This window comes from Cololabis saira, chromosome 13 (assembly GCF_033807715.1).
Source record: "Cololabis saira isolate AMF1-May2022 chromosome 13, fColSai1.1, whole genome shotgun sequence".
NCBI lineage: Eukaryota > Metazoa > Chordata > Actinopteri > Beloniformes > Belonidae > Cololabis > Cololabis saira.
In genome coordinates, this window is record NC_084599.1 from 1,694,141 (window position 1) to 1,721,890 (window position 27,750).

General features: G+C 45.1%; 1 protein-coding gene across 2 annotated transcripts; it reads left to right on the plus strand.

Moving 5' to 3' along the window:
• The first annotated feature begins 27 nt into the window (after window positions 1-27).
• Window positions 28-23,963, plus strand: scp2b (sterol carrier protein 2b). 2 transcript variants are annotated; one of them, XM_061737354.1, is made up of 7 exons: window positions 28-130; window positions 382-499; window positions 5,121-5,211; window positions 6,428-6,557; window positions 6,769-6,848; window positions 19,296-19,326; window positions 19,447-23,963. In XM_061737354.1, the coding sequence occupies exons 2-7, from the start codon at window positions 477-479 to the stop codon at window positions 19,533-19,535; spliced, it is 444 nt and encodes a 147-aa protein (XP_061593338.1). In that variant the 5' UTR covers window positions 28-130; window positions 382-476; the 3' UTR covers window positions 19,536-23,963. The 2 variants fall into 2 exon arrangements, with proteins under 2 accessions (XP_061593338.1, XP_061593339.1); XM_061737355.1 differs by having other exon boundaries at window positions 34-130; window positions 19,296-23,962.
• The last annotated feature ends 3,787 nt before the right edge of the window (window positions 23,964-27,750 follow it).

A 27,750-nucleotide genomic window follows, 5' to 3' on the forward strand; every position in this document is an offset into this window, starting at 1 on the left:
TCCCCCACTCCCCCGCCCCTTTAGGAGACTAAAGGTCCTGACCATGGACATGATACATATCCATAGACACCACATCGAGTGTTCTTGCCCGCTGCTGCGATACGTCAACGACGCCGCCTAATTGGATGTGGCAAGTCTGACTTATTTTCACAAAGCGCCTTTCTACAAAGAAATTTACGTTTTACGTCTCATTTATTCATTCACACGCGCACTAATATACTTGGGAAACAGTTAGGCACCAAATATAATATATTTAATTTTGTCAGATGGCAAAAATAAGAAATGTATTGATCCCGCATAGGAGAATTCATGCTATATCAGCTAAGTAGTTGATTGAATGAATGGTCGATTCTAATGCCGCTCTGACATCGACTTATACAGTCTGAAAGTTCGATGACGTCCCAGGGAACCCGGAAGTGCAGCCGGGCTGACCCAGTTACGTTCTAGAACCGAACCGGACCGACACTCGCACCAACATGCCCCAAATACACAAGTCGAGGTAAGAACAACTGAACACACACATGGGTATTAATGCTCAGATTGTTCTGGTTAATGTTGCACTGCGCCAGTTCGGAGAAAAACCTTGATGTATAAAATCATGCGTCGTTTAGCAAACTTTCCTGAGTTTAGCTGGTGTAAGTCTACATATGAAAAGAGTTATCGCGCTGTCTGTGCTTTTGTACTGCTCTCCTGTCGGAGCGTCTTCCGGTGTTATTATTATAATTATTATTGTTATTATTATTAATATTATTATTATTATTATTATTAAATTATCCTACCCGTCGAATGTGCTACTTTGCGTCACTGCGCATGCGCACGAGTCAACAGCATCGCCTTTACAGAAACAACACGGATCAGCTGTTTATGGAGAGAGCTGGTAGAGGAGCCAAAAAGGTACTCAAGTAAAAGTACTGTTACTTCAGAATAATATGACTCAAGTACAAGTAAAAAGTAGTCATCCAAATAATTACTTGAGTAAAAGTAAAAAAGTACTTGGTGAAAAAACTTCTCAAGTACTGAGTAACTGTTAAGTAACGTCTGATTTATTTTTTTTAACACAACCATTCAAACAGACAAAAGTACAAAATAATCATCTTCAGGCAAATTAAATCAATAAAATTAATTAAAATTAATAAAAAAAATAGCTTAAATTAAAATAATCTTAAAGTAAATTCAAGTACTTTAATAAATAATAAAAATAACAGAATAAAAAAATAAATTAAGCACAAGTAGCAAAATGTCAAGCCTTTGTACTTTTCTTTTTTAACCAGGCAGAACTAGAACAAGCCCATGATGAACTCATAGAAACTCTGCGTGTGTGTTTGAGTCTGTGTAAATGTGACAAAACATGCAAAAACCAACATTTTTCCCAAAGAATCACTCAGTGATGTCATGAGATTGACCCGTACGCGGATAAAAGGGATAAAAGAAAAGTAACAGCTCAACGTAGCCTAATGTAGCGGAGTAAGAGTAACAGTTTCTTCTTCACAAATCTACTCAAGTAAATGTAAAAAGTATAGTGATTCAAAACTACTCCTAAAAGTACAAAATTTCCCAAATCTTACTCAAGTAAATGTAACGGAGTAAATGTAACTTGTTACTACCCACCTCTGTATATGAAGAAATACCCCAATCACAATTCCAGCTTCCTTTACCAAGGTTGCTGATCTTCTACTGCCTCTTCATTTTACCCCCAACTACTACCCCAGCCCTCATATCCACTGATATCCACTTTTTCTGCACAGGTTGATTTCTCACATCGAGACTACTGCTGCATTCAGATGAATCTGAAATTCTGATGAACATGAAACTTTGTATAAACCTTTTCTTTATGATACTTTCTGGGAATGTGCATTTTACTTCTTTTCAAAAAGAAATTAGTGATAAAAAATAGATATATTTAGTTTGAAAATGTATTGAAACACAACAAGGTGAGATACAGGCAGTTCTATCCGCATGCGTGTATGTGACAGCATGATTTGACGGGGTGTTTTCATCTGCCAAATTGTGTTACCTGATATCTATGTGCTTCCACATAGCTATCATCAGGTAGGATGATTGGACACCTCGGCAGAGAAGTATGTCATTTCATCCTACGGGTAGGAGGATTTGTGGAGGTAGGACAACTGGACAGAACAGCGGCAGGATAAATGTGCTTCAGTGGCATCAAACAGGCCAAATGAGGAGGTTGAACGACCACAGGGCAACACGTTAGATGTTCACAGCTACAAATATCTTTGGATCCCACTGGTGTGGACTAAAGGGGCTGACACACCAAGCCGAAAATCGGCCGTCGGTGAGCGTCGGTGCTCGTCTGTCGGGCTAGTTTCCCCGGTGTGTCCCGCACGTCGCCACAGGTCGGCCGCCCGTCGGGAACTTTTCAGCCGATTCGACATGTTGAATTGGCGTCGGCTGTCGGTCAAACAACTCACTCTGTGATTGGCTGTTCCCAGAATTTCCCAGAATGCTTTTCGTTGTCATTTGCGGACTGAATTAAAAAAAAAAACATTTCTAGCGAGAAATAAATATTTTACTTTCATAATATTCACTCAGTGAATGTACATAATCACTCGCTTGTCTTTTTCAAACCGCGCCAGAATAAAGGCTGATTTATGGTTCTGCGTTACACCAACGCAGAACCTACGGCGTAGGTTACGCGGCGACGCGCGCCGTACGCCGTACCCTACGCCGTACCCTACGCCGTACCCTACGCCGTAGGCTCTGCGTCGATTTAACGTGGAACCACAAATCAGCTCCGGATCCGGCAGGCAGAAAATCCCGAAATTTTCGGAGCAAATTACTTAACAGGCGTAGCTACAATTGTTAGATTTCATCTATTAAACCAACATTTATCTTCCTAAATGATTTATTTCAGCCAGCAGTAATTCTACACAGAGTTGTGTTTGTCTGTTTTGATCAGATCTGTTCTGGTCAGAGTTTTGTTTGTCTGCACTTGTGTTTTCTCAATAAAGCTTTGAAAAAAAAGCGCTGTCCCCCTCCTTGAGCCCCTGAATACAGACTACCACTGCCTGCTGGTATGGAGGGGAATTACCTCTCATGCATGCGCAGAACCTACGTGCTAGTTCGCCGTCGGGTGTTGTATTTGCGGTGTGTCTAGTGAGCCCGACAGAGCCCGACTCACAGCCGACGCGAGCCGACACAGCAGTCGGCAGAGAGCGGGGGGAGTCGGGTTGGTGTGTCAAGGCCTTAAGAGGAGGCAGTGAGGAGGTCAGTCACAGCCAAATACCAGAGAAGATTAACAGAGCCCAAAGAGCCGGTGTTCTGTCTATCCATGCTACCCGTCCAGAACTGCTACTTTCAGGTTCTGCGCATGCGCACACTCGATTTTCAAAGTTTGATTGCCACGCCCATAATGTCTTGCATCCCTTCAGTCCACGCATTAAGTGACGGGAGCATTATTTGATAGGATGTTACTGGACTATCAAATGATGCTACCCCTGAAATATTGATTTAAAATTGATTATATGGGATGTTGAGTATTCAATCCTTCAAAATACACTCCCCATGACATGAATTGCATTACACTTTGTGAACATTATACGATAAAGAGAAAAAAAAACCAATTCTATCGCTTTATTTGATATTCATTCAGTCATTAACCTTTATTTAACCAGGCAGGTCATTAAGAACATTCTTATTTACAATGACGGCCTGGCAAGAGACAAGGACCACTTGGGGGGGAAGGAAGTGGTTTAGGGAGTAAAACACAGTAAAATTGTAGCTCTAAAAGGTAGAAAACCATTAAGTAGCATTTTTTTGATAGGGTAGCAAAAACCGATAGACAGACGCTATCGGTTTATGCGGTAGTAGCATTTTTCGACAAAGCAGCAGAAATCGACAGAACACCGGTGAATGGGAACAACAGTCCAGCCCATGGACTCCTTGCAAGTGTCCGGGTTCCCTGCTGCTGTGAAGAACTGGAAGCCACTGATGGGAGAACAAGCCAGCTGCTAACAATGCAGGAGGGTTTCAAATCCAGTCCAACACCAGACCTAATGAAGGAGGAAGGCACCAAACCCACCATCCAGGATGAAACGACAGATTCAGAAAATGCATCCTGAAGGTGGGCCCTAATGATGAACTCCTCAGTGAATGTCCCAAGCAGCAGAGATCCAATATGTAACACCAATTGAAAAAGTAGCTGAGATCAAGAAATTCCGCCTGTGGCTGGAAAAGGCTGGTCTGAACAACAGCACAGAGACATTAATCATAGCGGCGCAAGAACAGGCCAGGGTCCACCACACTAGAGCCGTGATGCCTCCAGTCCTGGAGAATGAAAGAGCAGAGACCCTGTGGCACTTCCAGACCCATACTGGTGATGGTTAACCAACCAAACATTGTGGAAATCCACACACTCTCTGAGAAAAGTAGTGGCATTAGATGTAGCTACTTTAGCAACAGCAACACCAGGAGGTACACGAGAAGCTGGAGAAAGATGTGTAAAGTGTAGAGTGGTTGTTCTAGGGAAGTGTCTCCTGCAGATCCCAGGAGCAACAACCTAGATCTCCGTCCACAAGTGGACAGTCTTGGGAACTGTAAAATGACCAAGTGGAACCCTTAAGTTCCCAGGCCTTTGGTAAAGGATGGTTTAATTTCTCTCTCTGTCTCTCTCTCTCTCTGTCTCTCTGTGTGTGTGCGTTGCTAAGACTAATGCTGTATTGAGGAATTTTAGCAATAATATTATATTTAAAGAATTTTTATTAAGCTTCACGTTTCCACCTTTTAGTTTCATGAAATTCACCTACATAGCCTTTTCTTTTCTTTCCAGATGAGCAACATCTGTGTCCGTTCAGACTTTAAGTATAGTGTTTACTCAATATTAAGCAATGAAAATATCAAATATGTGAGCGAACCTTTTCTGCAATATAATCTCCCAGGAGAGGAGATAGTGGGCGTTGTGTACGTGGCCTTTATGTTATTGGTGAAATCAATAAAAACAATTGGTGTGGAGTTGACAGTGAGAGAAAAGTTACCGACTAACAAGAATAATTGGAACTCTGGTCAAATATTGTTTTGTTTGTGTAATTCTCCGTGCTTCATTTGAATCATTTGTAAATCTTAGTTTAACATTGTCCTTGTTTTACTTTCACCTTTCTAAGGATTGAAGCCATGGCCACCAGTGCAGGCAGCGGGCTGGAGGGCTTCAAGGCTCATTCTGTGTTCCAGGAAATCCAGAAGAAGCTTCAGGAGGTGACTGCTCTACACACACCACAAAACATTCTTATTGTAGTACAAGAAAATTATCATATTTTATTGTTTGTAGTGTCTGTTGTTTAGCCACTATTATTGAACTCTTTTTCTTTTTTTTTTCGTTCTCATTCATTAACAAAACTTGTCGGTCCATCCAGTGGTGTTATTTCTATACACGTTAATCAGCTCAAGAGGACATATTCAGATCAAATAAATACTTTCAAGGTCATCCTGTCTTAATCATGAAACTTTGTGCTTTAAGTATTTATTCACGTGACTTCAGTTGTACAAAACTGATGAAATCTGAGGAATAGTTTGAGCTGTTACAAGTTAAAAAAAAGATAGTTTATTTTCTCCCCAGAGATGCTCATTCAGGATCATCCTTTTTAATAATTGTGATTTCAATTATATTGTTATATTGTATTAATTTTTGTAAATGTAAAAAAAAAAACATTTTGCCATAGTCAAGCAGACCTTTCTGAGTGTTTCCCTTTGGTTCATTAAATTATGAGATTATTATTATTATTAGGGGCCCTTAAGATGATTAATGTGAATTAGAAAGCAAACACATCTATGAAACACAAACGCTGTTGCATACCCATCTGATACACTTACAGACTTACCAGTAGGTGCTTTAATATCAAAATTCAAAAATACTTTTTTCATCCCAGAAGGGAAATGAATTGTTGCAGTAGTCATGATGGAAGTCTCTTCAAAGAGTGATTGTAAAAGTTTCCTGCTGTGGGGAAGAGTCTCCTGTAGAGGTCTGGAGGGGGAAGCTCCTGCTGAAGACCAGCTGGGTGGAGCAGGAAAAGGGAGAAATGAAAGAGAGAATTAGTGTGGTTACATGCACATCTAAATCAAGCTATTGGCAACAATCTAATTAAATATTAAACTGGACATTCAGACAAATTTGAGTATGGCCAAGAAGACAATGGATTATTGAGTGAGGTACAGCCCCTCCGGTGCTCCTGTGTTGCTGTCTACCAGCACAACAAACTACAAGAACAATGGAGATCAATGGTGGTGATAAGATACTTCTCATTAATAACTGACAAACAAGGACCAGGAGGTGAGGGGTCTATAGCAGCATATCTACCACCAAGCCGTGTTTGAGACTAACTATTATAGTCTTGTCAATTCAGCAGAAGTATAAAAAAAATAAAAATAAAGTACAAATGCTTTTGACTAAGTACATTTGAAATTACTTTTCTAGGAAGGGGAGCAGTTTGTGAAAAAAATTGGAGGAGTATTTGCCTTCAAGGTCAAGGATGGCCCAAACGGGCAGGAGGCAACCTGGTTGGTGGATGTGAAAAATGGCAAAGGATGCGTTCACAATGACACAGGTGAGAGAACTCGGGCCAGGAGTGTGTGAGGTCTGCCGGCTGTCTCCTGCAGTATTTCCTTTTAGGAATAACGATAAAGTTGAAGGACTACACAAGCTTTTCTTGTTTTTGTGATAACATAATACCAGCAAGTCAACAAGAGTGCTTCTGTTCTCCAAGCTATTTTATTCATTTTTTTCAATTTTGACCAACTCTTATCTCTGATCTACAGACGAGAAAGCAGATTGCACCATTTCCATGTCTGACACAGATTTGCTGGCTTTGATGACGGGGAAGATGAACCCCCAGACTGTGAGTATCCAACCTCGTTGCTTGTTTTCCAGTGTTCTGTCTGTTACCGTGGGTTACCGTGGGTTACCATGGGTTACCGTGGGTTACCGTGGGTTACCGTGGGTTACCGTGTGGCGCTTTTCCACTAGTACCTACTGCGCCGGACTCCCCTCGTTTCTTTTCAATACCCAGATCAGAAGTAGGAGGTTGGAGTGAAGCAGCTGGGACGTATTTGATTGTGTATCTAAACGAAGAAGACAACAACACTAAAGATGTAGAACCTGGAGGAGATGAAAGATGTGCTGCTGGGTCTGTGGCTTGTGTTCCATATCAAGTTAAAAAATGAGAGTGAGAGAAGATTCAAGCGGCAACGCTTTTTAAAAAAAGTTTGTCTCGGCTGCTGAAAAGTGAGCTGGAGCCGTGAGCAGCTATGAAGAGACAGAGCTCCTGGTAGATCTGGTCGTTCCTTATCACCGTCTAGATCCCTTTTTAATTCTCTCCTCAGCACCAGGTTTATGAACATCTGCACCTCAGAGTTGGATCACCAAACAGACTTCTGCTGCCGTTGCTAGTTGAATAAAATGAACAAGAAGCCGTCAGAGAAAAAGATTGATTCATGCTCACCTTATAAGTAAAAGTTCAGAGCTCAAAACCCTGCAAGAGTCCCGTGATCGGGACCAAAACGGTACTAGTTTCTTCTGAGCAGAGGAAGATTTTGGTCCGCGGGTCGAGGTCGTCACGTGATCCCGCTGCTCCAATAGGATGCGAGTTACTAGTAAACACAATATATTAATATTAATAACCCAATATTGCGCTACAGTTTGTCACCTCCACGACACATATCGTGACGTTTTTGTATCACGAAATTTCGTGGCACCATATATTTTTACACCCCTATTATTTATGGTCCATCTTATAATTTCTATTGTTTTATTCTCTGTTTCTAATACAGTAATCCCTTGTTCTTCGCGGGGGTTACGTTCCAAAAAGAACCTGTGATAAGTGAAATCCGCAACGTTTTTTTATTTTATTTTATTTTTTTTTATTTTACAATTATTATACAAGGCTTCAAATTCAGATCAGCGCGACCCGAGAAATCTGATTTGAACGGGAGAAAATTGTCTGATACAAAATGGGAACCGCAAATCCACGTTTCAGTTTCTGGAATCCAGTTGTTTCTGTGAATTGCAGCGATCCATTTGTCTCTCTAAAGCTTATTTTTCGGCAGTCTGTAAAACGAGAACAGAGTACAGTCGATCGCACAACAGCTCTTTCCCATTTTAGATGTTTTCGAGTGCCAAAACTGAAAGTTTACACTGCCACTCAGTGGGCGTAACCCACTGTGAAGTTGCATCTGTGACGTCATGCGCATTCCCTCTATACCTACCAATGAAGACGTTTAATACAGTTAACAAAATTGACATTCATGCTTGCTTTCAATCAAACATTAAACACAGTAAAATGGATTTTGTTTTTAGCTAAAGAGATTGCCCTTGGTAAATTGTCCTTTTAAACTCATTGTTTTGTCTCTTCCAAACACACTTGAAGTTAAAAAGTTGGATGTTTTAGCATGTATCCCACACCTAGGCTGATCAACATGTACTATTGACTTTTCAGTTATTTATATCTCAGTTATTTGTAGAGAGACCTTGAAATGGAGCACATCTTCCAAGAACCAAGTCTGATGGTGTGGTGCTTTTGAATAAATAGACGTGTCACTTGCTGATTTATAAGCTGGGTCATGAACGCCATTAAATGCTACTTTGCTTCAGGACACATTTCCAAAGTGCTTTCACTAAAAGTGCTCATTTAAATCACTTAAACTACACTTTATAGTTTGGCTCAGTCCACCAACTTTCATTTCTCCATTCGGTGCAGTGTTCGTATTGTATAAGCCCTTGTTGTAGACTTGTAGTCAAGACCGCCTAAACCCAGAGACTACCAAGACCAGCGACTACTAAGACCAGCGACTACCAAGACCAGCGACTACCAAGACCACCACAGGGATTAAAGTTCTCCGTCTCTAGACGGATTTCCGTCAATTCGAAAATTAGGAAAAAAGAAAAGAACAAAAACATTTGCACGTGCATTATCATGTTAAGCCTGAATTATGGTTCTGCGTTAAATCGACGCAGAGCCTACGCCGTACCCTACGGCGTAGGTTACGCGGCGTGGCGCACCGTACGTTGCGCGTCGCCGCGTAACCTACGCCGCCGTCGCCCTCCTCTCCCCACCGCCGGAGGTGCGGCGTCCGGCCCGGGACGAAGGCGGGGCCTTCGTCCAGCGGCGTTGGCGCGTCGTCGGGCGGGGGTTTTCGCGGGGCGGTGTTCGACGCCGCGCGGAAGGCGGACCGGCGGGGGGGATCGGGTACGGCGGTCGGCGCTTCTCGCGGATCTCCCCAGCTGCGGCGCCCGTCGGGGACCCGTTAACGCGGGCCCCCGGCGGGTCGCCTCTCGGGTTGCCACCTTTCAGAAATAGAAATAAGGAACGCCTGATTTCAGCAGCGCAGGCGCCAAAAAAGGGACATCCCCAAAACTTCTAAACTGCATAGAAATGTATTTATTTTATATAAAAAAAACTAAATGCTTTGATTTAAAGTGCTTTAATAGCATTGAACTTGCATGACTGTACAGACAGCCATACATACCAGTAACTTAAATAGTCTATCCTACTGTACGTCCACATCAGCCCAGATGTAGAATATAGCTATAGGCAGTACTGGAGTTGAGGGGGGGATGAGGGGAGGTGGCATACCCCCTGAAATAAAAACGGTCCAAATCATCCCCCCAGTAAAACTGCCAAAGGGGGTTTCCATCCCTGAAATGTTATTTCATCAATGAATGTGGTTTTACTGCTATTTCAACATTTAGAGTCATCACCAGAAAAATAACTTACTTGACAATTTTCACCTGTTTCAAGTAAATTATCACTTGAAATAAGTAGGAAAATCTGTCAGTGGGACAAGATTTATCTTCTTATTACAAGCAAAACAATCTTGTTCTACTGGCAGATTTTTCTACTTATTTCAAGTTTAAATCTACTTGAAACAGGTGAAAATTGTTGTTTTTTTCTAGTGACGAGTCTTGTTTTAAGTGTAATGAGATTTTTTTTACTAAAATGAGACATTTTAACTAGAAATAGGACAAATATTCTTAACATTTTGAGTTTTTGCAGTGATCCATTTTACTTATCCTGTGAAGGACAGAGTCATATTGATATGTTCAGAAAACTGTTTTTTATTGTTGTGTTTTGATGTATTTGATGTAAGCCCAGTGGATATTTAAAGCTTACAGAAGGCTGCATTTAACTGCTGCTATGTCATTCCTGCAGTATTTCTGCAGGTGTTTTGGTCAGTGCTATTATTTGTAATATATTATATTATTTGTAATCAGCACAAATTATCTGTTCCCATATGATAAAATCCACCATCCCCCCTGATTTTTTTTTTTTTTTTTACAACTCGAGTACTGGCTACAGGTGATGGTCAGAACATTAGAATATGGTGTAAAAGAAATCCAGCCTTTGGGGCCTGTCACTAGTTTTACCGCTTCTAACCTCTTTTTCTGTGCTCCATTCTAAGGGAAGGGGGGGTATGATAATGAGGCTCTGCGCGGATTGGCTCCCTGAATGACATGTAACAGGGGAGGAGAATAAACCTCGCTCCGCCAGAGCAGCCCGAGCCTGTAAATAAGACACAACACTGAATTTTCACAATTGGCAACGTTATTGTTAAAAAAATAAAATATGAGTTGTATATAAATAACATTTATGCACTATTTCCGCCGGATCTGCCCGGCGGATGCTGAACGCTGGCCCCGGAGCCACGCCGGGCGCCCAGCATGGCTCCGGGGCGCATCGCCCGTTACCGGGGATCAAACCGACAGATTTCGCTGAAAATCTCGGAGGGTGAAGCTGATCCAGCCTGGGATGTACCCCAGAAATCCCTGCTCCCAAAGCGGCTGGGAACCTGGACAATTTAGTCGGACGGACCGCGCTTTGGGAACCAGGAAGTCGGGCTGGAGCAGCGCGCATCACCGCGGCTTTAACCGGGGAATCTGACCGGTTCCGACCGGCCGGGACCGCAGGAACTGGCCTGGACTGGTAGCAGGGACTCCCGGGGACCGACCAGCGGAATTTCTCGCCCGGCGGATGCTGCGCGACGGGCGCCGCAACCCCACGGCGGGCGCACAGATCCGCTCCGGAGCGCATCCTGTGCGCATCGCCCGTTACCGGGGATCAAACCGACAGATTTGGCTGGAAATCTCGGAGGGTGAAGCTGGTCCGACCTGGGACAGACCCCCAAGGACCCAGCTCCCAAACCACCTGGGAACCTGGATGATTTAACCCGGATCCGCTCCGCCGCGGCGCCGCGTCCGACTGGCTGAAGGAAGAACCGCTCCAGCAGCGGAGAGAGCTGGTTGTGGGCGTGGTTTCAGCAGCGGAGGCTGAACCTATGGAAATCTGCTCCCGTCGTGACGTCACGACGGGAGCAGATTCTAAACGGCTCAAAAAAACCCACGTGACACTGGGGGACTCTGTCCGGCGGGGGTCAGAGAGCTTGCAGAAATTCGTGATACACCACTACGAAAAAATGGAGGAAGCTCAGGCCGGCAGAGTTAGTAGTGGGCGTGGTTTCACGCATCGGAGGCCAACCGATGTAAATCTGCTCCCCAAAGTTCCGTAACTTTGGGGAGCAGAATCTTACTGGCTCGTAGATCCACATCACACTGGACGGCTCATCCCGGGCGGCTGTACAGACACTGCAGAATTTGGTTGTTTCCTCCTTCTCTGAGTTGGCAGGCTGAAAGACAGAAAAAACCTGGTTTTCACAATAGGTGCAGTGCATAGATGGAGGGGGAATATGAACTGGCCTGAAAAAAATTTTTCAGTCAAAAATATTTTTTTTGCTTTAATCCCTGCCACCGAGACCAGAGACCACCGAGACCAGAGACCACCGAGACCAGAGACCACCGAGACCAGAGACCACCGAGACCACCAAGACCAGAGACTACCAAGACCAGAGACTACCAAGACCAGAGACCACCGAGACCACCAAGACCAGAGACTACCAAGACCAGAGACCACCAAGACCAGAGACCACCGAGACCAGAGACCACCGAGACCAGAGACCACCGAGACCAGAGACCACCGAGACCAGAGACCACCGAGACCAGAGACCACCGAGACCAGAGACCACCGAGACCAGAGACCACCGAGACCAGAGACCACCGAGACCAGAGACCACCGAGACCACCAAGACCAGAGACTACCAAGACCAGAGACTACCAAGACCAGAGACCACCAAGACCAGAGACCACCAAGACCAGAGACTACCAAGACCAGAGACCACCAAGACCAGAGACCACCAAGACCAGAGACCACCAAGACCAGAGACCACCGAGACCACCAAGACCAGAGACCACCAAGACCAGAGACCACCAAGACCAGAGACCACCAAGACCAGAGACCACCAAGACCAGAGACCACCAAGACCAGAGACCACCAAGACCAGAGACCACCAAGACCAGAGACCACCAAGACCAGAGACTACCAAGACCAAGACCAGAGACTACCAAGACCAGAGACTACCAAGACCAAGACCAGAGACTAGCAAGACCAGAGACTACCAAGACCAAGACCAGAGACTACCAAGACCAAGACCAGAGACTACCAAGACCAGAGACCAGAGACTACCAAGACCAGAGACCACCAAGACCAGAGACCAGAGACCACCAAGACCAGAGACCACCAAGACCAGAGACCACCAAGACCAGAGACCACCAAGACCAGAGACCACCAAGACCAGAGACCACCAAGACCAGAGACCACCAAGACCAGAGACCACCAAGACCAGAGGCTACCAAGACCAAGACCAGAGACTACCAAGACCAGAGGCCACCAAGACCAGAGACCACCAAGACCAGAGGCTACCAAGACCAAGACCAGAGACGACCAAGACCAGAGACTACCAAGACCAAGACCAGAGACGACCAAGACCAGAGACGACCAAGACCAGAGACGACCAAGACCAGAGGCCACCAAGACCAGAGACCACCAAGACCAGAGACTACCAAGACCAGAGACTACCAAGACCAGAGACTACCAAGACCAAGACCAGAGACGACCAAGACCAGAGACGACCAAGACCAGAGACGACCAAGACCAGAGACGACCAAGACCAGAGACCACCAAGACCAGAGACCACCAAGACCAGAGACTACCAAGACCAGAGACTACCAAGACCAGAGACTACCAAGACCAAGACCAGAGACTACCAAGACCAGAGACTACCAAGACCAGAGACCACCAAGACCAGAGACTACCAAGACCAGAGACCACCAAGACCAAGACCAGAGACTACCAAGACCAAGACCAGAGACCACCAAGACCAGAGACCACCAAGACCAGAGACCACCAAGACCAGAGACCACCAAGACCAGAGACCACCAAGACCAGAGACCACCAAGACCAGAGACCACCAAGACCAGAGACCACCAAGACCAGAGACCACCAAGGCCTCTGGTCTTGGTGGTCTCTGGTCTTGAGGACCAGCTGGAGTGCGGCCAGACCAGAGGCCACCAAGACCAGAGGCCACCAAGACCAGAGGCCACCAAGACCAGAGGCTACCAAGACCAAGACCAGAGACTACCAAGACCAGAGACCACCAAGACCAGAGACGACCAAGACCAGAGACGACCAAGACCAGAGACCACCAAGACCAGAGACCACCAAGACCAGAGACCACCAAGACCAGAGACCACCAAGACCAGAGGCCACCAAGACCAGAGGCCACCAAGACCAGAGACTACCAAGACCAAGACCAGAGACCACCAAGACCAGAGGCTACCAAGACCAAGACCAGAGACTACCAAGACCAGAGACCACCAAGACCAGAGACCACCAAGACCAGAGACCACCAAGACCAGAGACCACCAAGACCAGAGACCACCAAGACCAGAGACCACCAAGACCAGAGACGACCAAGACCAGAGACGACCAAGACCAGAGACGACCAAGACCAGAGACTACCAAGACCAGAGACTACCAAGACCAGAGACGACCAAGACCAGAGGCGACCAAGACCAGAGGCGACCAAGACCAGAGACTACCAAGACCAGAGACGACCAAGACCAGAGACTACCAAGACCAGAGGCGACCAAGACCAGAGGCCACCAAGACCAGAGGCGACCAAGACCAGAGACCACCAAGACCAGAGGCCACCAAGACCAGAGGCGACCAAGACCAGAGACCACCAAGACCAGAGACCACCAAGACCAGAGACCACCAAGACCAGAGACTACCAAGACCAAGACCAGAGACCACCAAGACCAGAGGCCACCAAGACCAGAGGCCACCAAGACCAGAGGCGACCAAGACCAGAGACCACCAAGACCAGAGACCACCAAGACCAGAGGCGACCAAGACCAGAGACCACCAAGACCAGAGACCACCAAGACCAGAGACCACCAAGACCAGAGGCCACCAAGACCAGAGGCCACCAAGACCAAGACCAGAGACTACCAAGACCAGAGACTATCAAGACCAGAGACCACCAAGACCAGAGACTACCAAGACCAGAGACTACCAAGACCAGAGACGACCAAGACCAGAGACCACCAAGACCAAGACCAGAGACCACCAAGACCAGAGACCACCAAGACCAGAGACCACCAAGACCAGAGACCACCAAGACCAGAGACCACCAAGACCAGAGACCACCAAGACCAGAGACTACCAAGACCAAGACCAGAGACCACCAAGACCAGAGACCACCAAGACCAGAGACCACCAAGACCAGAGACCACCAAGACCAGAGGCCACCAAGACCAGAGACTACCAAGACCAAGACCAGAGACCACCAATACCCGGAGACTACCAAGACCAAGACCACCAAGACCAGAGGCCACCAAGACCAGAGACTACCAAGACCAAGACCACCAAGACCAAGACCAGAGACTACCAAGACCAAGACCACCAAGACCAAGACCAGAGACTACCAAGACCAAGACCAGAGACTACCAAGACCAGAGACTACCAAGACCAAGACCACCAAGACCAGAGGCCACCAAGACCAAGACCAGAGGCCACCAAGACCAGAGACTACCAAGACCAAGACCACCAAGACCAGAGGCCACCAAGACCAAGACCAGAGACTACCAAGACCAGAGACCACCAAGACCAGAGGCCACCAAGTCCAGAGACTACCAAGACCAAGACCAGAGACTACCAAGACCAAGACCAGAGACTACCAAGACCAGAGACGACCAAGACCAGAGACGACCAAGACCAGAGACGACCAAGACCAGAGACGACCAAGACCAGAGACGACCAAGACCAGAGACTACCAAGACCAGAGACGACCAAGACCAGAGACGACCAAGACCAGAGACGACCAAGACCAGAGACGACAAGGACCAGAGACGACAAGGACCAGAGACGACAAGGACCAGAGATGACAAAGACCAGAGACGACAAAGACCAGAGGCCACCAAGACCAGAGGCCACCAAGACCAGAGGCCACCAAGACCAGAGGCCACCAAGACCAGAGGCCACCAAGACCAGAGGCCACCAAGACCAGAGACCACCAAGACCAGAGACCAGAGACCACCAAGACCAGAGACCACCAAGACCAGAGACCACCAAGACCAGAGACCACCAAGACCAGAGACCACCAAGACCAGAGGCCACCAAGACCAGAGGCCACCAAGACCAGAGACTACCAAGACCAAGACCAGAGACTACCAAGACCAGAGGCTACCAAGACCAGAGACTACCAAGACCAGAGACTACCAAGACCAGAGACTACCAATACCAAGACCAGAGACTACCAAGACCAGAGACTACCAAGACCAGAGACTACCAAGACCAGAGACTACCAAGACCAGAGACTACCAAGACCAAGACCAGAGGCTACCAAGACCAGAGACTACCAAGACCAAGACCAGAGGCTACCAAGACCAGAGACTACCAAGACCAGAGACTACCAAGACCAGAGACCACCAAGACCAGAGACCACCAAGACCAGAGACCACCAAGACCAGAGACCACCAAGACCAGAGACCACCAAGACCAGAGACTACCAAGACCAAGACCAGAGGCTACCAAGACCAGAGGCTACCAAGACCAGAGGCTACCAAGACCAGAGACTACCAAGACCAGAGACCACCAAGACCAGAGGCTACCAAGACCAGAGACTACCAAGACCAGAGACTACCAAGACCAGAGACTACCAAGACCAGAGACTACCAAGACCAAGACCAGAGGCTACCAAGACCAGAGACTACCAAGACCAAGACCAGAGGCTACCAAGACCAGAGACTACCAAGACCAAGACCAGAGACTACCAAGACCAGAGACTACCAAGACCAGAGACTACCAAGACCAGAGACTACCAAGAGCAGAGACGATCAAGACCAGAGACGACCAAGACCAAGACCAGAGACGACCAAGACCAGAGACTACCAAGACCAGAGACTACCAAGACCAGAGACTACCAAGACCAAGACCAGAGACCACCAAGACCAGAGACTACCAAGACCAGAGGCTACCAAGACCAGAGACTACCAAGACCAAGACCAGAGACTACCAAGACCAAGACCAGAGACTACCAAGACCAGAGACTACCAAGACCAGAGGCTACCAAGACCAGAGACTACCAAGACCAAGACCAGAGACTACCAAGACCAGAGACTACCAATACCAAGACCAGAGACTACCAAGACCAAGACCAGAGACTACCAAGACCAGAGACTACCAAGACCAGAGACTACCAAGACCAGAGACTACCAAGACCAGAGACTACCAAGACCAGAGACTACCAAGACCAAGACCAGAGGCTACCAAGACCAGAGACTACCAAGACCAAGACCAGAGGCTACCAAGACCAGAGGCTACCAAGACCAGAGACTACCAAGACCAGAGACTACCAAGACCAGAGACCACCAAGACCAGAGACTACCAAGACCAGAGACCACCAAGACCAGAGACTACCAAGACCAGAGACCACCAAGACCAGAGACCAGAGGCTACCAAGACCAGAGGCTACCAAGACCAGAGACTACCAAGACCAGAGACTACCAAGACCAGAGACCACCAAGACCAGAGGCTACCAAGACCAGAGACTACCAAGACCAGAGACTACCAAGACCAGAGACTACCAAGACCAGAGACTACCAAGACCAAGACCAGAGGCTACCAAGACCAGAGACTACCAAGACCAAGACCAGAGGCTACCAAGACCAGAGGCTACCAAGACCAAGACCAGAGACTACCAAGACCAGAGACTACCAAGACCAGAGACTACCAAGACCAGAGACTACCAAGACCAGAGACTACCAAGACCAGAGACTACCAAGAGCAGAGACGACCAAGACCAGAGACGACCAAGACCAAGACCAGAGACTACCAAGACCAAGACCAGAGACTACCAAGACCAAGACCAGAGACTACCAAGACCAGAGACTACCAAGACCAGAGACTACCAAGACCAGAGACTACCAAGACCAGAGACTACCAAGACCAGAGACTACCAAGACCAGAGACTACCAAGACCAGAGGCTACCAAGACCAGAGACTACTAAGATCAGAGACTACCAAGATCATTTAATTTAAGCAGCAGTTTATATTTATTAAATGACACATATAATTTACAACTACATAACAAAAAATGCAGGATATTAATTTTGATAACTTACTTTGCAAAAAAATGTATACTTTTATTTTGGAAGAACGATTCCCCTCCATCTTTTAAGACTTTCATTGACCAAATTACAGCATTTCTACCATTAGAAAAGCTAACATTGGAAAAATATAACCGTGGCCATCTTTTTCAAGAATTTTGGTTCCCATTATTTTCTGGCTTAGAGCTTCATTCATTGTAAACTTCATCATACGCTGATTGCTGTTTTATTGTTGTCATTTACTTTATGTAACCTATGTATCTGTAGGTATTTGAGTTTTGATGCCCCTACTGTTACTTTTTTTTTTTTTTTTTTTTTTTTAATTTATTTCGTGTGTCTGTTTTTGTGTTTTTTTGGGGTGGTGGTGGGAGGGGTGGGTTGTAGGCGAGAGTTCGCTGGAGTGCACAAAAGAAAATTGTAAAGACCTACTGTTATTTAGGATGTTTGTGATTGCCTTTCTTTTGTGAAATAAAAAGATATTGAAAAAAAAAAAAAAAAAAAAAAGAGACTACCAAGATCAGAGACTACCAAGAGCAAGACTGACCAAGTCAAGACCAATACTAGTTCAGCTCAAGGCCGAGACCAAAAACAAACCTGGTTATTTCCTGATCCTGCGTGATTGTAGAACATCATCCTGGTTCAGCTAGTTTCCATATGAGCTTGTATTCAACTGCAGCTCAATAACACAGAGAAGTGGATGATGATGTTGAACTCACTATAAATGTTTCATCCATCAGCTGAGATCAGATATGTGTGGCGACTGCACTACCGCTATTTTTACACTATTGGAGGATTGACTCCAGTGCTTTTAAGGATTGACATGACTACTAACTAGTCCCAAAGTCCTCCAATAACAAGCCTCCGGAACCCCCCCACCCCCAACTCAGAAAGGTCTAATGAATAGTAAATGTTAATGATTTAAATTGTACTTCATTTGTAGATGAAACGTGAATTCTAAATATTAAAGATACACACAATTATTGACTTGAAATTGCATTATTTACCATTATAGTAGGATCACTGAAATGGCATAGACCTAATGCTTAATCACAACGATATGCAAACATTATTCAAAGGCCAGTGATGCCATATATTTATTCAAACAAGGCCATTATAAACACAAAACTGTAATTAAATACAGACACATACAGGCACCAACACATTAAAGGAGCATGAGGCTCCTTTTAAGAAATGAGACTCATTAGCGCCACCCTTCACCATGACGGCCATCGGGGGTACTGCAGCCAACAGCGAAGCCGGCACGGGAGAACGGGGAGAACGCGCATGCAGCGTCATGTGACGTCACATCTGCAGGACAGCGCGGGAAATTCGGCCCCAGCATTGCAGCACACAGCCTGTTCAAGGCAACGGAGAGATACGCTAGAGGGCTCATTCGTTTTGGTTTGGAACGCTTCATCTGACATTACTAGAAAACTTAAAACGTATACACATTTTTTTCATAAATCCTGCCTCAATCCTGCCTCAAGCTCCTTTTAAATCAAATGCAAACTACAAATATTTTCCATAACTGTACATTAACAAGAGGAAGAACTGGTGATCCCAGGATTCTGTCACCTTGGTGAGCAACGGACAACGATCCGAGACCGAGACAAGACCAAGACCACAAAAAATACTTTTGTCGTCTGAATTGGTCTCCTATGGTAACCATGACAACCAGCAGTTTATGTATCCAACACAAAGGAGCCCTGTATTAGATTTAAAGCTGACATAACTTTTTTTTCCTCTCTTTGCCCCCCCCCCTCCCCCCCCCCCCCTCTCTGATTTCCAGGCTTTTTTCCAAGGGAAGTTGAAGATCACAGGTAACATGGGGCTGGCCATGAAGCTACAAAGCTTGCAGCTGCAACCAGAAAAAGCTAAACTGTAGAGGTGTCAGACCTTGACACTTTAAACATTTCTATTGTCGTCACTTTTCCTCATAGTGACTTCACTCACCAAACGGGGGATTAGTTATCAGCCCTGCCAGTCTAACCAGAGGACGAGAAGGATGGATAATCATGTCGCTAACTGACCCTGTCTGCAGACCTTTCATAATGGTGTCTGTCCCCTAGATTTGACGTACGCTCTCTACGTTGTGGTACTAATTATATTCACGTCCAGGTTTCACTGATATTCCATGATGATAAAATCTTTGTTTTGGTCCAGTATTTTTCAGCTGAGGTCATTGTGGGCCGCTGGCCTGCATGTTTGAGATGTTTCCCTGCTGGAACACAGCTGACTCGTAAAAATGGATCAGTACGGCTCTGGTGGAGAACCTGGCGACAAACGGATTGTCTCAAACAAGCAGGACAGGGGCCCCTGAGGACCAGAATTGGAAAAACGCTTTGTTTTAGTGTATTATCTTTTGAAATATTTTGAGGAAAGCAGATATTTTTTCACCACTCATGAGCACAAGTGCCTCTGCATCTCAGATGATAGTTTTTCATTAAAACAAATGTATATGGTTCTGCTGTAATTTCCTGCTGCGCTATAGTCATTCTGTTGATATCTTAAAGATTAAATGTGCAGTAAAGGTGTCTTTGCTGCATTGACCTGGCTTGGGTCCATCTTTCCAACTGCTGCATTTATATTTAGTGCAAATCCTTCACTGCCACCGATTTTTCTGTTCCATCCATCCATTCATCCATTTTCCGCCGCTTATTAGTTATCAGCCGGGTCGCGGGAGAAGCAGTCTCAACAGAGATGCCCAGACTTCCTTCACCCCAGACACTTCCTCCACCCCAGACACTTCCTCCACCCCAGACACTTCCTCCACCCCAGACACTTCCTCCACCCCAGACACTTCCTCCAGCTCTTCCTCCAGCTCTTCCGAGACGTTCCCAGGCCAGCCGAGAGACATAGTCTCTCCAGCGTGTCCTGGGTCTTCCCTGGGGTCTCCTCCTGGTGGGACATGCCTGGAACACCTCCCTAGGGAGAAGGGACATGCCTGGAACACCTCCCTAGGGAGGAGGGACATGCCTGGAACACCTCCCTAAGGAGGAGGGACATGTCTGGAACACCTCCCTAGGGAGAAGGGACATGCCTGGAACACCTCCCTAGGGAGGAGGGACATGCCTGGAACACCTCCCTAGGGAGGAGGGACATGCCTGGAACTCCTCCCTAGGGAGGAGGGACATGCCTGGAACTCCTCCCTTGGGAGGAGGGACATGCCTGGAACACCTCCCTTGGGAGGAGGGACATGCCTGGAACACCTCCCTTGGGAGGAGGGACATGCCTGGAACACCTCCCTTGGGAGGAGGGACATGCCTGGAACACCTCCCTTGGGAGGAGGGACATGCCTGGAACACCTCCCTTGGGAGGAGGGACATGCCTGGAACACCTCCCTAGGGAGGAGGGACATGCCTGGAACACCTCCCTAGGGAGGAGGGACATGCCTGGAACACCTCCCTAGGGAGGCGTCCAGGAGGATCCGGTACAGATGCCCAAGCCACCTCAGCTGACTCCTCTCAATGTGAAGGAGCAGCGGCTCGACTCCGAGCTCCTCCCGGGTGACCGAACTCCTCACCCTATCTCTAAGGGAGCGTCCAGCCACCCTGCGGAGGAAACTCATCTCTAAGGGAGCGTCCAGCCACCCTGCGGAGGAAACTCATCTCTGTATGAGTTTGTATCCGCGATCTTATCCTTTCGGCCACTACCCAAAGTTCATGACCATAGGTGAGGGTAGGTGCGTAGATTGAACGGTAAATCGAGAGCTTTGCCTTTCGACTCAGCTCCTTCTTCACCACGACGGTCCGATACATCGACCGCATAACTGCGGATGCTGCACCGATCCGTCTGTCAATCTCCCGCTCCATCGTTCCCTCACTTGTGAACAAGATCCCGAGATACTTGAACTCCTCCACCTGAGGCAGGACTTCTCCACCCACACGGAGAAGGCACGCCACCCTTTCCCGGTGGAGAACCATGGCCTTGGTTTTGGAGGTGCTGATTCTCATCCCTGCCGCGTCTCACTCGGCCTCAAACCGCCCCAGCACATGCTGAAGGTCCCGGTCTGTTGAAGCCAACAGGACAACGTCATCTGCAAAAAGCAGAGATGAAATCCTGTGGTTCCCAAACCGGATCCCCTCCGGCCCCTGGCTGCGCCTAGAAATCCTGTCCATAAAAATTATGAACAGGACCGGTGACAAAGGGCAGCCCTGCCGGAGTCCAACATGCACCGGGAACAAGTCTGATCTACTGCCGGCAATGAGAACCAAACTCCTGCTCCGATCATATAGAGACCGGACGTTTCAGTGAAGTGTCACATTAAACAAGGTTTTATAAAATACTGCTCTGTTTATATTCATGGTGAAATTGAAAGCACTAACATAAGTGCACGGTTATAGCATCAATACATCCTTGAGATATAAAACGAAACTAAGTAATAAAATGAAGCTTTTAAAAACAAATGGTAACAGATATAAAATGATAAAGTAACGGAACAATAATTAGCACACTTGAACTTTATCTGCACGAGACAACGAGCAGCCACCTTGGATTCTGCCACTGGTGATGTCACAAGAATGGCTCCTTTCTGGAGACCTGATTTAATAAAACCTTAAACCTGTTTCCTTTCCAGCTGATCCTTCCCTGCTTTAAAACATCCTGATCCAAATACGTGGCATTAACAGACTTGTACAGACGATGATGATCCATTCAGTAGAATCAGGTGGGTTGATGTGAGGAAACATCTACAACATGCAGAGTCTGAGACCCCTGTCCTGACTGTGTACATGTGTAGACATTTATTATCAGTCTGCGACAGGTTACAGAAGGTATTTAAGGTCATATGTGTGATATGAGATTACGCTGCTTTAGCAGGGAAGGAGATCTCTTCCAACACTTCCAACACCAAGCTGAAATGCAGAGGTCAGTTTTGTTTTAAAATTAACTTTTAGGTTTTGCATTGATGTATGATGTCTCACCCTGACATAGTACAGGAGAGGTAGTACAGGATAGTGATAAATTTATATTTGTATAGATAGATGGATAGATATTAGTGTGTGTGTATAGGCATAACTCCATCTTTTCATCACCCGGTTTTCAAACAGACATTTGAAGAGAAGGAGTAACGTAAGGGAGACTAAATCGTGGTGCTTTTTAACAACGAATTGTGTAATCCAGGCTGTGTTACTGTGAAACATCATCTCTGTTGCCTGGATATTTAATTATTAGCTGTAAGTTTTTGTTTGTGAATATTTACTGTGTCATGACTTGGCTCAGAAACCAAGACAAAAAAGGAAAGCCAATGATAATTATCAATGGCCATTAATAGGCCCTTTTATTTAAAAAAAAAACAAACAAAAAAACATTCATGCAATTAGAACAAACAAGAAAAGCATGAGTTTTTTTATACAGACTGCACCAGTCCATTCGTGGTGATCAGAGAGGATTTCAACCACTCCTTAACATCTCCATTCTGTGGAAACATAAGAGATGTATCCATCTCCTGTTCTGTCTCTCCTGTCCTAAACACTGTTCAGAGGAAACCTTGGACCAAAACATCTGTCAAGAAACTGATCACACCAGAAACTGAAGAAATTCTGTAAGGACTTTTTAAAACTAAAGACTTGGATGCACTTTTTGAACCTTATAGAAATGACATGAATGCAACGACTGAATACGTCAAATTGTGGTGTAGTCAACACCTTCCACCAGAACGGTGAGCTGCCTCATCAATAATAAACGCTGTAACAACAGTGACCTGAAGGACCTGCCCGACAAAAAAGGGTGGCATGCAAGGAGGGAGACGTGTTAGAGGTTAGTACAAAACAATTGAAAGTCAAGGTTAGAGACAAGAGGGAAGGGTACAGTACAGCTGGCTAGCAAAGCTTGCTAGCAATTGTGTGGCTGGGGATGAAGAAGATCCAAGGCTGGAAGCAGAGTGAGGACCAGACGGAGGGAAGTGGGAGAGACCCATGAACTAAATCTGTTCAGTCCATGAACAAGCTCAGCAAGAGTGTGGCCTTCCCTGAGCCAAGCAGAGCTCCTGTCCTGCTTTGACCCACAGCTTCCCTGCCACGTTCCCTCATCTTCCCCTCACTCCGGGATCTCAGCGTTGCTCCGTCATTGTCTCATCATGTTGGGAGATGCAGGGGCCCCGCAGGATGCACGGATGCAGGTCCAGTGCAAGAGGAACATAGTTGATTAGGAAGTTATAAACCCTGCTGAATGACACCATCTATTGACATAAAGGTGCAAATACAGTGAGTGACCTGAGCCCAAGCAGGATACCCATCCTCACTGGCTCTGGGACGCTGGAAAATGATATTCATCTATTTTCTCGCCTGATTAATTCTTTTTTATATTATGCATTGGTTTATTACATGTTGTAAAACTGTTTGTAAAACTTAACTTTAGTAGTACATTTTATGCCTTATTGTTGTTGAGTCCCATATGTTATGGCGAACCTCCGTTTGGGACCCCTGACCTGAATAAACGGGCTGCACTCCCAACTTCAGATGGGCTTCAGAGTCATTCCTTTTTATAAGTGATGCCACCATGCAGACGTCAGACAAGGCCTCTGCAGTCCAGCTGGATTCTGCAGAACCGCTTCAGCCTTAGCCAGAGCAGCGACAAGGTTTTACTGCTGTGGGAGATGTGCTGCTTCTCAAAAACCAAAATATCTCATCCATCTGCCCTTAATAACTATCCACCTTATTCCTACGCCCCATGAGGCTTTGCGCGAATTGTGGGTGCTACTTCCGGTGCTGCCGGAACCGGCGTTTGTTTACATGCTGAGTGAACGCGTTAACCCTCTTTCTCCGAGCGTTGGGGATATAAAACCTGTGGAAACACCACCTGTCACAGCTCAAACGGGACAATATAATTTTACCTCTGCCTCCTGCTGTTGAGGGATGGGAGGACGACCTGAAGAAGTGAAGAAATGCTTAGAAGATGAGAAGTATCTCATTCTTCCCAATGGGCAAAGTGGATACTCCTCCAGGTGGGTAAATATTGTTACTTATCAGTACTCGAGATGAGGGGGGATGGCATCCCCCCCTGAAATAAAAACGGTCCAAATCATCCCCCCTTTCCATCCCTTATGTCATTTCATGAATTAATGTGGTTTTACTGCTATTTCAACATTTAGAGTCATCACCAGAAAAATAACATTTGACAATTTTCACCTGAAATAAGTAGAAAAATCTGCCAGTGGGACAAGATTTATCTTCTCATTACAAGCAATAACATCTTGTTCCACTGGCAGATTTTTGTACTTATTTCAAGTGAAAATCTACTTGAAACAGGTGAAAATTGTTGTTTTTTCCAGTGATGAGTCTTCTTTTAAGTGTAATGAGATTTTTTTTTACTAAAATGAGACATTTTAAATAGAAATAAGACAAATATTCTTGTTAAGATTTAGAGTTTTTGCAGTGATCCATTTTACTTATCCTGTGAAGGACAGAGTCATATTGATAAGTTCAGAAAAGTGTTTTTTATTGTTGTGTTTTGATGTATTTGATGTAAGCCCAGTGGATATTTAAAGCTTACAGAAGGCTGCATTTAACTGCTGCTATGTCATTCCTGCAGTATTTCTGCAGCTGTTTTGGTCACTGCTATTATTTGTAATATATTATATTATTTGTAATCAGCACAAATTATCTGTCCCCATATGATAAAATCCACCATCCCCCCTGATTTTTTTTTACAACTCGAGTACTGCTTATAATCTATGAACTAATGTAACAGGTAGGCTACTTGTGAACCTTCATTAAGACAAACTGTAAGCTTCTTTTATATTTATTCTTTCAGGTCCAGCTGGCAGTGATGTGCCTGGGGCAGCAGAGCTGCAAGCTGGTTATCTGGACACCAACTGAGCACCTGGAGTTCCACATTTCATTTGACAAAGACTTCAGATACACACATGAAACACCTCCAGAACTTTTCACACATGCTTCCAACATTTGTAGATGAATTCAGTACAAAGAAGATTCAGCTCTGCCCCTCTGTATAAAGCTAGGGGGAAAACAGTACAACAGACTTCATTTTTGCTTTCAGTTTTATTAAAAACAGAACCTGAAAGATCCCCTCCTGACATATTAGGACATACAATATAGGGACATGAATCAAAACATTTTAACACAAAAATATTGTTTAACAAAAGCACATTACATTTGTGTCTTAAGTGAGAGAGATTCAGTTTACTGTCGGAGGACTCTTTGGACTTTTATTTCCTCAAAAAAATAACAATTGCAGCTGGACCTCAGTTGTTTTCAGAAAATGTTAAATGAATGAAATATGTAAGTGCAGCTCTACAAACTACATACAGCACTTAACCTGTTGAGAGTTATGTGTTAAAGATACTGTAAGTGTAAGTGTACCTCAATTGTTTTTAGAAAATGTTAAATGAATGAAATATGTAAGTATGTTTAAGTGCAATATTAAATGTCTTCTCACTTTTCTCTTGAAATAAACTCAGCTGGTAAATTCACTAAACCAGCACAAATTTTGAGCATTTTGTCAATTTTGGGCACAAAGTTAATTTGGTCCTGTTTGAGAAAGAATCCTGTACACCTTCAGGTTCCTTATTCAACATGAATGCAGCCATGAGCAATGCGGCGTGTGCGAGTGACCTCCTCACTGGTCAGCTGGCATCCTTTGCGCGTGAATGCTGGAATGATTAGCTTCACCCTACGCTCCTCCAGCAAGTCTCTAACTGTGAAACCACGGTCACCCATCACCTCATCTCCAGCACGTAAATAATAGAATAGGTGTGGTCCTCCATCCCTGGATCTGACCACTGTGTTTGGGCATCACAGGAAGCTTTGGTGTTGAGCACAGCTCCTCCTCCTGATCCATCTGGTCAGGCTCATCTGAGGGAGCAATACAGTACACAATTATTAAGATAAGATATGATACATTAGGGTTTTCCGTACCATTATAACACCCCCAGCCCCCTCATCAAATGTACCTGGGGGAAGACCCACCTGCAACCACATCACCTAAGCCCTCCAGAAGTTTAGGAAAAAACCAGTACATGTACTGGAGTTTGGGGGGGAGGGGGGGGGGGGGGGGGGTGAGGGGGGATGGCATCCCCCCCTGAAATAAAAACAGTCCAAATCATCCCCCCTGTAAAACTGCCATCCCCCCTTATGTCATTTCATCAATGAATGTGGTTTTACATTTAACATTCTGGTTAGAGTCATCACCACAAAAATGTGACAATTTTCACCTGTTTCAAGTAAATTTTCACTTGAAATAAGTAAGAAAATCTGCCAGTGGGACAAGATTTATCTTCTTATTACAAGTAAAAAAATCTTGTTGCACTGGCAGATTTTTCTACTTATTTTAAGTGAAAATCTACTTGAAACAGGTGAAAATTGTTGTTTTTCCAGTGATGAGTCTTGTTTTAAGTGTAATGAGATTTTTTTAACTAAAATGAGACATTTTAACTAGAAATAAGACAAATATTCTTGTTAACATTGAGTTTTTGCAGTGATCCATGTTACTTATCCTGTGAAGGACAGAGTCATATTGATAAGTTCAGAAAAGTGTTTTTTATTGTTGGTTTTGATGTATTTGATGTAAGCCCAGTGGATATTTAAAGCTTACAGAAGGCTGCATTTAACTGCTGCTATGTCATTCCTGCAGTATTTCTAGAGGATTTTTGGTTAGTGCTATTATTTGTAATATGTTATTTGTAATCAGCACAAATTATCTGTCCCCATATGATAAAATCCACCATCCCCCCTGATTTCTTTTTTACAACTCGAGTACTGATCACAGCTAAGATTTAAAATTTAATTAACAAAAAACTTTTTTCTTATATACATGTCTGTAGTGAAACTATTGTATTTTTATTCTAATGCTGCCCTGCAGTCCGTGCCATAAACAGACTTTGTATTTTAACTGCACAGAAAATAATAATAAATAATACTAAAGGTTGTCATTACCGGACAAATACTACAATGCTGTGTCCTCCATACACCTGAAATCATACCTGATGTTCTCATGACATTAACCTGAAATCATACCTGATGTTCTCATGACATTAACCTGAAATCATACCTGATATTCTCATGACATTAACCTGAAATCATACCTGATATTCTAACCTGAAATCACACCTGATATTCTCATGACATTAACCTGAAATCATACCTGATATTCTAACCTGAAATCATACCTGATATTCTCATGACATTAACCCTGAAATCACACCTGATATTCTCATGACATTAAACTGAAATCATACCTGATATTCTCATGACATTAACCTGAAATCATACCTGATATTCTCATGA